Here is a 14802-nt window from a genome sequence, read left to right on the forward strand (position 1 = left end):
GGTGTCATCCCACACATCCACAAATCGCTGATTGGGAAGAAAGGACAACAGAAGACTGTCTAAGGATGCCTGGATTCCTTATTATCTCAGGACTCTAAATATTCTTAACAGCTGTCCAGTGTTGGTGATTCCAGTGGACTGTATCTCTGTGAAAAACACAATTTTGCCTTTTTGTAATTCTATTTGAGCAAGTTGGAGGCTTAATTAGCCTTCCAACCAACCAAATTTCTGCATTCGAGTCTTAACCATATTTAAGTGTTACTGTGGCTTCAAAGAAGCTATTGATTCTGAAGTAGTGGGTTTTGATTGAGTTGACTGTTTTTAAAAAACTGTTTGGATTTTAATTGTGATGCAGAAGTTATAGTAACAAGCATTTGGTTTTGTACAGACATTGTTTCCACTCTGNTGGATAAGCTCAATAAAGGTCATATCCCAAACTAGCTTTAAACTTGCTTAATAATCGGGACTTAACCTTAGATCTCACTCAGCAACAAGTACATTCTCTGCTTACTAATTAAACAGTGCATCTGTAGTCATAACCCCGTGGTACTTTTGTTGTTTCTTTGTATCATATGACCTCTTAGGGTCTTAAAACTTTGGCAGAAGCTAGAGGTAGCTGGTGTCATCCCCCCTGCCCCCCCCCCCCAGTGGACAGTTAACTGTAATGTGGAAGGGCCTGTATCCTAAGGTGGGACACAAGTACAGAGACCCTCAGGGTATAACGAAAGTACCTCCAGGGAATGAACTTTGGATATAGATAATTTGCTTTTAGTGACCAGACACAGGTGAGAAATGCTAGTCACGTCTTGATTCATGCCAGGCATGTTCCATTACTATTGACCCCATTGACCCCTTTCCCCTCCCTGAGCCTTAAGACATGTATCATAATTCCTGGAGCGAATCAAACATGAGAAAAGGAGGTGCTTAAGCAGCCTATGTGGATGAAAGAACTTCCTGCCTTACAGCTGCTTTAACCCAAAGAGCTGCATTGTACCTGCCAGGTAGCAGGAGAGGTGTGGGTCAGAATGTGCCCCTGAGAAGGGCTGGGGAACTCCGGGGGTTGGGGGTTCCAGGGCTCCAGATCCAAAGCAGGAAGCGCCTGTAGGACGAATCCATGAGGCAATCACCCCCTGACGGAGGCCCAGGGCTTCCCAATACCTAAGGGCCAGGAGGCCGGGCCTCTGATCCTTGTGGATCTGGTCCTGAGGGTCCCTGTCTCCACCCCGGTGGCGCGGAAGGCGGGCTCCGGGCCACACCGGAGCTTAGGGGCCGGGGCGTCCGCCCTCCGCCAACCCGCGGCCTCCCCGCCCTCCCGGGTTACCGCGGCGGCTTTACGGTCCGCCAGGCCGGGGAGGGACGCGGCAGGCGCCGCTGCGGCCGCGGGGGGCGGGGAGGCGGCCGTGAGGAGGCGGAGCTGCGAGGCCGCCCGTCGCCGGGCCGCCGCCGCGGTGCCCGCTCCTCCCCGCGCCGTGCCGCGCCGTGCCCCGCCCGGCCGCCTCGCCTCCTCCGCGGCGGGCCCCCCTCGCAGCTGCGCGGCCGCGGACACCGAGGCAGGCGCGAGCCATGGAGGGCAACCGCGACGAGGCGGAGAAATGCGTGCAGATCGCTCGCGAGGCCCTGAGCGCCGGCAACCGCGACAAGGCCCAGCGCTTCCTGCAGAAGGCCGAGAAGCTGTACCCGCTGCCGGCCGCGCGCGGTGAGCCCCGGCCCCCGCCGTGACCACGGCCCCCGCGCCCTGCGCCCCGCCGGCCGCGGCCGCTCCAGCACTCAGGGACACCGGCGGGGCGCTGTGGGGTGCTGGGTGACGGGTCCCCTCCCCAGATCAGCCTAGGCCCCTGTGAAGTGTCAGGAGCGGGGACTCCAGCGGCTTCTCGGGCTTCACCATCCCCGGGTTCTGTATTTGTCCGTTCCTTAAGCAAGTATCTTCGAATACCTTAGATGACACTGCTTTTCCCAGGGAGAAGGAGAGAGCCCTTACAAGACAGCTCCACTTTCGAAAGGGATGGTGAAGTTATTGATGATTCCTAAATAGTGTCTGGTTTGATATGGCACCGTAAGTACCCGCAAGTTCGGTACATCGCTAAAGAGTAGGCTATGGACTTACTTACCCTACTTTAATTCACCTTATTCATTGTCTAACTCTACAGTCAACACAACACTCACAAAGCGCCAAGAGTTGTGCCTAGTATTTTATATGCCCCTCTTATTCCTCAGAAGAGTACCGTGTTATTTGACCATGTGCAGAAACTTTTGCCAAATGAATGAATGAATGAATGAATGAAATGAATGAAAATACCTTGCCCAAGGTCGTATAAGAATGGGCAAAGTCATAATAGGCACTGAGTTTTAATCTCTACAAGGCCTTTACTACCGTTTTTTGTTTTTGTCTTTTTGTTCCCCCGTGCCCATAGGATGGCATTTAAACTGTTGTTGAAAGAATTTCCAGGTTAAGAGGATTAAGAGGAAACTTGATAAGCAGGCCCCTGTTTTAATTTATTGTTTTCTTAATTCTTTTTACATCGTTGAAGCCTTTTATCTCCGCTGATTTTCACTTTACCTTTTTGTTACCATTGCGACAGGGCAGGAAAAGATAGTGAAAGAAAAGTTAATTGTAAAAAGTGTGAAATAAAAATTATCATTTTAATCATTTTTAGGTGTACAGTTTAGTAGTGTTAAGTATTTTCAATTGCATACTCCAGGATCTGTATTTTTTTGTTTTTTATCTTACACCCTCAAAACTGAACCAGTTAAGTAACCCCCTGTACTCTCCTGTCTCCTGGTAGCTCCCTTGCTACTGTCCATTCTCATGACTAGTCTAATTTGGTACCTGATCTATGTGAAATCGTACAGAATTTGACTTTGCATGTCTGCATTATTTATTTACTTACTAACTTCAGATTTCATCCATATTGCAACCCGCGACAGATTTTCTTTTTTAAAATTGCTGAACAGTATTCTATTATTTATATGCCCGTGTGCCTAGGTGTGGCTGTACACATACACATTTAATATCACCTTTTCTTTTTGGAGGGTATTTATTTAGCGTGTGTGCGTGCGTGCCTGCGTGCGGAGGAATAGGTCTCTCCCCACATAGTGTAGATATTGAGCACAGGTCTAAGCTTTGACACTAGCCTTCGCCAATTCTTATTTAGTCACCTGTCAATGGTGTTTGGGTTGCTTCCACCTCTTTTGTGTTGAATAATGTGCCTATGAGCATGAGTGTCTACAAGCCTGATTTCAGTTCTGCATATATACCCAGAAGTGGGATTCCTGGGTCATATGGTAATTCTAATTTTGATTTTTGAGGAACCGGCACATTGTTTTTCCAGCGCGGCTGCACCATTTTGTACGATCCGCGTGGTTCCAGCTTCCCAATGTCTGGCAGAACATGGCAGCTCCGTTTTTTATTTGCGGTGATAGTCACTATTGACTATGGGGACAGGTCGCTGGAGTTTTGATAGCATTTCTCTGATGATTAATGATGTTAAACAGTTTTTCATTTGGCTACTTGTATTTTCTTGGGAGAAAAGTCCTAAGTTGTTTGCTCAGTTAAAAGTCAATCTAAGCTAGTTCCAGGACAGCCAGGGCTACACAGAGAAACCCTGTCTCAAAAAAACCAACCAACCAACCAAAAAACCCAATCAACCATCCAACAAAATCAGACTGTTGTTATGGATATCGAGTTATAAGGGCTCTTTTATATATTCTGGACATTATGTCTTTGTCATTTATATTTTACAGAACTCATTTGTTCATCTCTCTACCCTGGGGACTGTCATTGGGGGCTTGAGTTTTATGTAGTCTGTTTCATTTGTCAAGTTTTGCTATGTTGTCTGAGCTTTTTGGTGCCATATTCAAGAAATCATTAGCAGGAATTATCCGTAGATCCCTTTTACTATGTAGATATATTTAAATCAGTTGTCTTCTGCTCTTGGAAGGACACTTTTAATATTAAAGTAGTAAGTACTCTGGGCGAGGTACCTTGGCTTTGAAGGCCTGGCTCTTCACCAACTGCTTTCCACGCAGTGTCTAGTCCTTGCCTTTTTGTCGTTTGTGTGGCAGGTACAGTGTACTGATCCTGGGTATGCAGAGGACTGAATGAGTTGATATAAAGCATCTAATGAATCTTTTCTATTTTACAAGTCCAGTCATCTAAGAATCCTTAAATCGTGCCCAGATTCCAGCGGCCACGCTTCTACTGTGCAAGCAGCTCCAGTGAGTCTGCTAAAGGACACTGTCAAAGTGCAGGGTAATTATGGCTCTGAAAGTCATGGGTGTAGGGAAGGCGAAGGCATGGAAGACAGACAGTCAGGGGCAACGAGATTCTAAGGGGGTAATCATCAAATAAAGTGGTAGGGTACCATTGTGAAGTAGTCTAAAACAGTTCAAATACAGACTTTGCCGTCTCTATAAGCCATTCTACACTTTAATTACAAGCAAAATAGAAGATAACAGCAAAGAGTGGATGTGACCCAAAATAAAGCAATGTGACTCTTGTGTGAAAACCATATTTTGCAGAGTATCCCAGGAGATGTTTATGGGAATAATTTAAGAACTCAAGAGAGGGGGAAATCTGGAATAGTCATGAAAAGACCCTAATAAAGATCTTGTATAGGAGGAAATTGGTGCATTCGGGTGACTTGAAGTTTTATTCCTGAATTTTACCTATAGCTCAGGAACCTGACTGGATAGGTTAGGGTCTGCCTAGACTGTTCATTTCCATCGTTCATTTCCATGGATGTGATGAGTGGGAGACCACAAGATCAAATTCCAGCCTTTCTGTCGTCTTAAATTTTCATATCAAGTGAGAAGGAAATCTGATAAAACCTTTCAATAAACTGGCAAGCTCTTCTCCTGAGAAAACGTTTGATGTTGAGATGGGCGTGCTTTCCGTGGTCTAGCTGAGAGTCTTCACTTTTGACTAGCAAGGATTGCAGATGCTCATCCTCTGAGTTACGTTTGTAGGTTTGTTTAATTGATGTGGTTTAACACTTGGGAGAGAGGTTCAGCTTCACTGCCGTGAGGCTTTAAGCACATAGTTTTAATTTTTAGATTTTTTTCTTTTTTCCTGTTTGTTTGTTTGTTTGTTTGTTTTCGAGACAGGGTTTCTCTGTGTAGCCTTGGCTGTCCTGGAACTCACACTGTAGACCAGGCTGGCCTCGAACTCAGAAATCCGCCTGCCTCTGTCTCCCAAGTGCTGGGATTAAAGGCGTGTGTCACCACTGCCTGGCTAATCTTTAGATTTTCATAGCAAATCTATAGGGATTGTGTAAAGTGTAGATTTTTTTTTCTTTTCTATCCTTCCTCTTTCTGATTGACTGACAGCTTCTCTCTCTCTCTCTCTCTCTCTCTCTCTCTCTCTCTCTCTCTTCTCTCTCTCTCTCTCTCTCTCTCCCTCTCCCTCTCCCAGGAGACAGGCCTCACTCTGTAGCCCTAGCTGGCCCAGAACTCACTATGTAGACCAGGCTGCCTGCTAAGTCCCAAAAGAGCACCTGCTCTGGCCACCCAGTCTCTAAGATGCTGAGATTAAAGGCATGAGGGCACCACCATGTTTGAGAAGTATGCTTTTGTTGTTGTTGTCCTTGTTTGTTTGTTTAGAGAAGAGTGTATTTTATTCTTTTTAAGAACACAGAGGCAATTGGAATCAAAGATGACCAACCAGGGGAAAGGCCATTCAGCATCCACTCGGATGCATTCATTTTACTGCGTGGATCATTTGTAAATGCTCCCTGCTTCACAAGAGTTAAAGTAGCCCCTTTATTTTCATCTGTGCTACAGAGGATACATATTTTTCTGTCTTTTTTTTTTTTTGGTTCTATTACTTTGTATTTAATACAAAATAGAAAATTTTTCCTCCCTTTGTCTCACCTAAACTGAAAAGAGACTTTAAAATATCCTGTGCATCTGAATCATTATACAACCTATTTCCTTAAAGATCGTTCCATTCTTTCCCTAGTTGGCTTAATTAAAATTCAGTGATAAGAACACTTACAACAATCATTCCTGTACTATCCAGTTAAGTGTTGGAAAATGACTTTGGAATTTCTGTTATTAGTGAGATACTTGAGATGTGCGCACTGAAGAAAGAGTTTGCATTTGGACTCAGCACTGTGTCCATTAGATACCCATTTCCACTTGGGAGTTGCAGGCTTCTCACCCAAACAGTGAGGGCATATTTATTCAACAGATGTTTATCAGACACGCGCTATACGCTGCACCAGGCAGCACGGTGTTTAATTTTTGTTGTATTTTGCCTGTTTGGATGTTTTTCCTGCTTGCATGTCTGTGCACCATGTGTGCCCAGTGCCCTCAGAGATGGGAAGAGGATACTGGATCCCTTTGAGCTGAAGTTATAGACAGTTGTGAGCTGAGCCACCTCCCAAGTCCACTGGCAGTGTTTTAGGGATTAAGTGGTAATAGGACAAAATCTTTTGCCATGGCATTGACAGTCTAGAGGAGAATTAAGCATCTAGTGGGCAGAATGATGACAGTATAATTTCAATAGTTTGATTTTTTTTTTCCTTTTTCTCCCTCCCCCCTTTTTTTCTCTTTCTTTGTTCACGCTCTCTCCCCCCCCCCCTTCCTCCTCGCTTTTAGATAACATCTAGCCTCCAACACTATAGGTAGGGGAGGGTGATCATTATCTTCTGATGCTCCAGCCTCCACTCCTCCAGTGCTGGGAGGCTAGATGCGTGCATCACCACACATGATGTAAAGATTGCTGGGGGTCAGCCTTGACTCTATGCCAGCTAGGCACACACTCTACCAGATTAGCTAGGTTCCAGGCCCACCATTTGTTTTTGAGCCTCAGTTTTCTTTTAAATAAACCATTATTTAGATTTGTGGATGTGTCTGGGTGGGACTACACGTGTATGCGTGGGTAGAACAGAAGATAGCATGCTGTTGGGTCCTGGGAATCCAACTCAGATTCTCTGGAGGAGCAACCAGTGCTCTTAACTGTTGAGCCCTTTTTCCCGCCTTAAAGAAGACCTTTATAGGTTCATGCAATGTGTTCTGTATTAATTAACTCACAGGTAAAGCATGTTTAAAATTAAATTAATTGTAAAATTTATATGATTATGACCAATTTTTTTTTTTTTTTTGAGAGAGAAAATGTCTACGAGTGAGAATTGACAAAACACACTGCATTTTACCTGTGGAAGTGATGATTAGAATATATATTGATTGCTATAAAAGAATGCCTTCAGCATGTTAGCAAGAGAATGGATACATGTTATTTATTTATTTGTTTTTTATTGTGATAGGCTCTCGCTATTTTATAGCTCTGGCTGCCCCGAACTCACTATGTAGATCAGGCTGGCCCGGAGCTGACAGAGAGCATCCTGATTGTACCAGCTCCATCCCCGCATTATCATCTAGAACTAGATAATAATTATAAATCCTTATCTTCTCATAAGTGTAGAAATTGTTAATACAGAGGCTTTCCTAATCCCACGTTTAAGATAATAAAACTGGATTTTGAGTTCCAAAGTAGTAGAATTTGTTTCAGTTTCATTTGCTTAATTAAAAAGATTTATCTCCTTATTTATGTATATGTGTGCTTGGATTAGTTTCTATGTGTTAGGTGTATACTGGGGCCCATGAAGGGTATAGTCTCAGATCCACTGAAACGGGAGTTCCAAGCACCCATATGGTGCTTCTACCGTTCGTAGAATTTTTGTGGCCACGTGTTAATATCCAACATGACCATTTCTCTAGCTCCACAGCTTTTACAAATATTTTCCTCATTTCTTAGTTGAAACACTTCTGTAAAGAGGCACTCAGGAGCCGGGCGTGGTGGCGCACGCCTTTAATCCCAGCACTCGGGAGGCAGAGGCAGGCGGATTTCTGAGTTCGAGGCCAACCTGGTCTACAGAGTGAGTTCCAGGACAGCCGGGGCTACACAGAGAAACCCTGTCTCCTGTCTCGAAAAACCAAAAAAAAAAAGAGGCACTCAGTTCATGTTGGAGGTACATACTAAATAAAGTCTTGGTTGGTGTAGTGGCTATTCCTGGTTGTCAACTTGACTAATATTTGGAATGAACTACAATCCAGAATTGGAAGGCTCACCAGTGACCCTTATCTGGAGGCTTGGAGATCCTTATCTGNATCTTGGTATGGAGATCTTGAGCCATAGTGGCTATGGATTCCAGAAGATTAAATCTCCGAGTTTAAGGAACACACGTTTAATCTGGGCTACACCTTTCAGCTGGGATTAAAGGTGTGGTGGAACACACCTTTAATCTGGGCTACACCTTCTGCAATATAAGGACATTGGAAGAAGGGAGTCTGGCTCTCGCTCCTTCGAGTGCTAGCCGTGTGAGACTGAATAACTGCTAGATCCTTGGACTTCCATTCACAGCTACGACTGAACCATTGTTGGGAATTGGGCTGCCGAATGTAAGTCATCAATAAATTCCCTTACTATATAGAGACTATCCATAAGTTCTGTGACTCTAGAGAACCCTGACTAATACAGTTGGTTTTATCCGGTTTTGGTGGTAGTGGTGGTGGGTTTTGTGTGTGTGTGTGTGTGTTTTTGTTTGTTTGTTTGTTTGTTTTTTTAGACAGGGTCTTAACGTGTAGCTGTGGCTGTCCTGGAATTCAATAGGGAGACCAGTCTGACCTTGAACTCACAGAGATGTGGCTGCTTCTGCTTACTAAGTGCTGGGATTAAGGTGGGCATCACCTCACCTGGCTACTTTTCTCTGTTTTCAAGCAAAGGCCCTGGGTCTCTTTCTCTCCAGACAGCTGCTTGTTATTTTTGATGTCTTTGGTTAGTGGGAATCCCTTTATAATAAACAATTAAGACTCCTGGTTCTTATACATGTCTTTTTAGCTGTCTTTAGTTATGCAGCTCTTTGGTGTAACAGTGTTTCAGCTTCCTCTGTATATTTCCTGTGCTGGATCTGGAATCAGCCCTGTGTCTCATAATCTTGCTTTCTTTGAGGGAAAAATGGTGTTTCAGCATCACGGTACAGGTACAAGGAACACTGCCACCTAGGTTGTTCATTGTTTGGGGTTCTATTCAAAGCATAGCGTTGGGAAATGCATTGTGGGTGTGTATTTGTGTGTGTATGTCTCTCTGTCTGTTTTGTTTGTTTGGTTTTGTTTTCTTTGTTTTTTTGAGGCTGGCCGTCCTGGAACTCCAGAGATCTGCCTGCCTGTCTAGTAAGTGCTAGGATTAAAGATGATGCACTGCTGTGCCTAGCTAGTATCTTGTCTTTATAAAGGTAGTTGGCTTTTGAGTGTATATCATTCCTTCCCAGTCAACATAAGCTTTCAGAGTTCGGTGCTTACACACTTTTAGCCTATGTTTCTGTCTTCTTTAACTGTAGACCTTGCTCTTGAAAACGCATGAGATCCCAGGTTACATTTGAATTGCTGTCTTGTTTCATGTTGCACCATGTGCATCATAGTTTCAGAAGAATGTACCCAGTATTAACCCGCCAGGATAATCATCAAAAACAGTTTAACACTTTAAAGTGTTTTTCTCCACATTTATACATTTTAATCATTTTGCAAAGCTGCACCTGAGCTTGGGCAAACACACTCCGTGTTCCCACAGTGGTGAAACCACTTCCTAGCATTATAGGACCTATCCCTGTAGTTAAGTAATGGCAGCTAGGACTGGAGAGGTGGCTCAGAGGTTAAGAGCACTGACTGCTCTTCTAGAGGTCCTGAGTTCAATTCCCAGCAACCACATGGTGGCTCCCAACCATCTGTAATGAGGTCTGATGCCCTTTTCTGGTGTGTCTGAAGAGAGTAATGGTGTACTCATATACATAAAATAATAAATCTTAAAAAAAAAAAAAAAGGAATGGCAACTATAAAGTAAGGCAAGGCTCTCCTGAGTACTAAGTACTTCACAAATGGTTAACTTAGACTTCAGGCTTTTATGAAACAGTCATCCTGTGTTTTACACATATATACACTTTGTCTATTTCCCCTGAAATGACTAGAGTAGTTGTCGATAGGCTGTCCCATTGCTGAATAATTCTGGATATATTCCATAAGATAAGGACATCTGTGTGTAACCACATAATAATCACATCTAGGCCAGTAGTTCATGCGTTCATTTACATTCTGTAGGTGGACCCCACTGTATCCCTTATAAAGAAAAAAAGGTAGGTGTTTTGTTTTTGTTTTGCTTTCTAGCTGGGAAATATATAGGTATACACTTGTATGTGTGTGTGTTGTTTGTGTTGGCATTCCATTGTATTTAATGGCTATGTTACTTTTATATATGTTCTGGTATCTGTAACATACACATGCACACATGTGTGCAAAGAAACCAGGACCATGGCAACTCGTGTAAGAGAGCATTTACTTGGGGAGTTGCTTACAGTCTAGAGGGGTAGTCCATTGTCATTGTGTCAGGGAGCCTGGAGACAGACATGGCAAGCAGAGTGCTGGAGAAGTAGCCGAGAGCTGCACACTGATCTGCTGGCAGAGAGAAGGCATGGGGCTTGGCATGGGCTTTTCAACCCTCAAAGCCAGTGACACACTTCTACCAACAAGGCCACACCAATCCTTCTAATCCTTTCAAATGGTGCCACTCCCTAGAGACAATGAACCTGTGGGGGCCATTCTTATTCAGACCACCACACCCACATCTTTATTTCCGCGTCTCCTCTGCTATTCACTGAGTGAGAAGCCTAGCTCCCACTTTAGTGTTTGTGTATTGTAAGTCAACTCCTTGATCACACAGATGCAGGCTATGTCAGTCTCAGCCATGTGTTTGGCAGTGGCTGCCAGTTTGATCCCCCAAAAATGTTTCTTGGCCCAAGCCAGTAGGCCCTGTCAACCTTAGCTGGCAAAAGCTACAGGAGGAATGAGTAATCCCATAACTTTCTAGCCTAATATTTAAAGAATATTTGAAGAGGATTTATAGCATCAGACTACAGTGTTGTTATACACTATCTTCTCTCAACTGTCCTTCCTTCTTAATTCAGTAAGTATCCATGTGATGTTTGCCACCAGTTTCATGCCAAGGTATATGGTTTGGAATTCTGAAGCTTGTTTCCTAGTGGGTCATGGGGAGAGTTTATGGAACTGTGTTCCCCAAGTTCTAGAATGCTAAAGACAATTTACTTGTGACTTTACTGTTGAAGTTTGGTGACTGAATTAAGTTACTGTGCATGTTGCTGGGATAAAATACCCAACAGAAGCAACTTAAGGCAGGGGGTTTATTTGGGCTCAGAAGTCCGTGAGAAAGCGCACCATAGCAGGGAAGACGTGGGAGCAGGGACTTGACCTTGCTCAGTATCACATGCATCTGCAGTCAGGAAGCAGAGAGAGATGAATGCTAGTGGTCACCTTGCTCTCACCTTTTTATAGAATGTAGGGCCTGAGCACACAAAACAGCACTGCCCATAGGTAGAGCAGCTTTGCCTACCCCAGTTGAGCTCATCTGGAGAATCCCTTCAGAGCTTGTATGTCAGTCATCCTAGATGCTGTCAGGAAGATAGTCAGGGCTCACGCTGTCAGTGAGTCATTAGCTCACACTTTCTTGTCTTGGTAAGCAAGTACAATACACCAGGGTCTTGTGCACGTGCCAATGAGAGGCAAAGTCTGAGGACAGTCTAAGTTTTCTCTGTAGAAGGCGTTTGACTTTCTGGTTTTTGTTATTTCTCAGGTTTCATTTACTTTAGGATTTCTGATACTTTATTATATCATTTAGATGTTTTGTTTATATGTCAGAAGTCTTCTAATTATGGTTTATTTCCCATATTTTTCTTTAAGCTTTCTATTTTCCATGTGTTGTCTTTTTTATATTCAGTATTCACCACTTCCTTCAATGTTTTTCTATTTTTCATTTTTAAAATTTCTAACCTTCAGACATCTTATTTCTCTGTGTAGTACCTGTGGAACTGTTAAATAACTTTGTTCCTTCTAGCTTAGCATTTTAGATTTTTAAAGACAGGGTTGCATAGTCCAGGCTGGCCTTAAACTTGACCCTCCTGCTTCAGCCTCCCAAGCTCTGGTGTTTCAGGTGTGCGTCTTCAAGTCCAATTTAGCTGTCTTTGTCTTGGATGTTTTAGTTATGGTCTTACTATTAGCTTTTGTGTAGACAAGGCTGCCCTTGAGTTAGTTTTACTTGTTTGTGGCTCTGCTTTCTGTGCCTCCACACCCAGCCAACCATGTCTTTTTGGATGGATTCTCCCCCTCTCACTTTGATATTTCATATTCTTTTATTTATCCTGTGTGTGTGTACATGTGTGTGCACGACAACTTTAAAGAGTTGGCTGTCGCCGGGCGGTGGTGGTGCACGCCTTTAATCCCAGCACTTGGGAAGCAGAGGCAGGCGGATTTCTAAGTTCAAGGCCAGCCTGGTCTACAAAGTGAGTTCCAGGACAGCCAGGGCTATACAGAGAAACCCTGTCTCGAGTTTGCTGTGTCGTCCCCTTTCCTATGGCTCTGGGAATTGAACTCAGGTGATCAGGCTTGTTGAGCAAGCATCTTTTTCTGCTGAGCCGTTCCTCACTCTTCTGGATTTTTCTCCCCTGTGGTCTGGGTAAGTGATTTCTTTTTTTTTTTTTTTTTTTTTTTTTAATATTTTTATTACATATTTTCCTCAATTACGTTTCCAATGCTTTCTTAGTTGCAGTTTTGACTGTTGTTTCCTATAGAGCAGTGTCTCTCTGTCAGCTGCTGGCTTGACCAGTATTTGTGGTGACACTGATGGTCTTTAGAAATCACATTTCTTTACCTTTTACATGCCAACTCTTTGCATAGTGTTTGAACTTGATTGTTCTCTTTTCCTGTTTAGTTATTTACCTATTACTTATGTAATCTTTGTTTGTTTAGCCTTTCCAATATACAGAGATCTTCCTGGTTTTGTATAATATTTAAAAGTATGTCTATCTAGCTAGGAAAGAATCCTTCTGGTGTCCTCCCCATTTCTCTCTGCAGTTTCCTTGTTCATTTGTTGTTGTTGTTGCTGCTGCTATTGTTGCTGCTGTTGTTATTATTGCTGTTACTATTGTTGTTGCTGCTGCTGTTATTGTTGCTGTTGCTGCTGTTGCTGCTGCTGCTGCTGTTGTTGTGCCTTCCCTTCCAGTCTGCATTCTGTTTCCTGAAGTTCACTGTAAGTGTGACCCAGGCACTCCTGCTATGATAAGTGGGTGAGACCCATTCATTTTCGTGCATTTCCTCAGTGTGGGCTGTAATGCCCGTTGGTTATTTTGTTTCTTTTGTGTGTGAGCCATTCCTCTTCTGTATTTTCTTGTCTGGATAAGTGATTTTTTTTTTTTTTTTAATCTATGAGCTTGGCAGATGGCCACTTGCACTTCTCTGCTTCTCACACAGACACTCAATACCCACACAAAACTTTTTACCTGTGGATGATTAATTCCCATCATCATATATTAGGGGATTTTGTGCATGAGGTTATGACTTTACTGCTTAATTCTCTTTGGTTTTATTTGAGATTTAGAGAAATTTATATTTTAAATTCCAAGCCTGGCAGGGTGGTATGTTCCTGTTATTGCAACAGCAAGGAACAAAGGATTTGGGGTTTGAGGATTGCTTAATCTACATTTGTGGGTTTTGTTTTTCTTTTTTTAAGTTTTACTATTTACATGCTATGAATCACTGCTGCTACATATACTATTCTGATTCCATTGTGATTATATTAAATGCATGATGAAATCTGGCTGAAAGTTAGCTATATGGTATGTCTTATTATTTCTTAATAACAAATAGATTACTATATCACCTACAATTAGATTGTCAAATGGCCCCTTAATTGTTAGCCATGGAAAATGATAGAAGTTTCTATAAGAAATAGCTATGCTTTGGCAAATTTGCTAACAGCAGCTGGAATTTTAAATATATAACTATGATAATATATGTAGAATTATTTTATTGTTATAATTTACATACTAAATAATGGATTTATTTAAAGTACACAGTTAAATAGGTTTTTAGTGGAATCAAAAAATTGTGGGACTGTTGCCATAATTCTGGAACACTTCCCAAACCTTGGAAATAAAATGATTCATTGGATGCCTGTCTCTTATCACATTCCTCTGACCCACTGACCCACTGACCCCTGCCCTTGGCGAAAAACAATCTACATTTTCTTAAAAAAGGATTTATTTATTCATTTATTTATTTTATATATGAGTGTTCTGTCTTCATGCACACTAGAAGAGGAACTCAGATCCCATTACAGATGGTTGTGAGCCACCATGTGGTTGTTGGGAATTGAACTAAGGCCCTCTGGCAGAGCTCTTAACCGCTGAGTCATCTCTTTTTAAAAAAAAATATTTATTTATTTTTATTAGCTATGTTCTTTATATACATTTCAAATGCTATCCTGAAAGTGACCTATACTCTCCCTCCACCCTGCTCCCCTACCCACCCACTCCCGCTTCTTGGCCCTGGCATTCCCCTGTGCTGGGGCATACAAACTTTGCAATACCAAGGGGCCTCTCTTCCCAGTGATGGTTGACTAGGCCATCTTCTGCAACATATGCAGTTAGAGATATGAGCTCTGGGGGTACTGATTAGTTCATATTGTTGTTCCACCTATAGGGTTGCAGGCCCCTTCAGCTCCTTGGGTGCTTTCTCTAGCTTCTCCATTGGGGGCCCTGTGTTCCAACTTATAGATGACTATGAGCATCCACTTCTGTATTTGCCAGGCACTGGCATAGCCTCACAAGAAACAGCTATATCAGGGTCCCTTCAGCAAAATCTTTCCGGCATATATAGTAGTGTCTGGGATAGGTGGCTGATTATGGGATGGATCCCTGGGTGGGGTAGTCTCTGGATAGTCCATCCTTTCGTCTTAGCTCC

The 14802-nt window shown here is 43.0% G+C and overlaps 1 protein-coding gene across 3 annotated transcripts in view; it reads left to right on the plus strand.

Moving 5' to 3' along the window:
• Positions 1–1172: 1172 nt before the first annotated feature.
• Positions 1173–14802, plus strand: part of Dnajb14 (DnaJ heat shock protein family (Hsp40) member B14) — a 40095-nt gene continuing 26465 nt past the window's right edge. The window contains exon 1 of one of the 3 annotated variants that reach the window (XM_021158079.2): positions 1173–1696. In XM_021158079.2, coding sequence (XP_021013738.1) covers positions 1564–1696 — 133 coding nt within the window. In that variant the 5' untranslated portion in view covers positions 1173–1563. Of the gene's footprint in view, positions 1697–1764; positions 2054–14802 lie in introns of those variants that run through there. The other 2 variants (XM_021158082.1, XM_021158081.2) reach the window with 2 other exon arrangements.

This window comes from Mus caroli, chromosome 3 (genome assembly GCF_900094665.2).
Source record: "Mus caroli chromosome 3, CAROLI_EIJ_v1.1, whole genome shotgun sequence".
In the NCBI taxonomy this organism is placed as follows: Eukaryota; Metazoa; Chordata; class Mammalia; order Rodentia; family Muridae; genus Mus; species Mus caroli.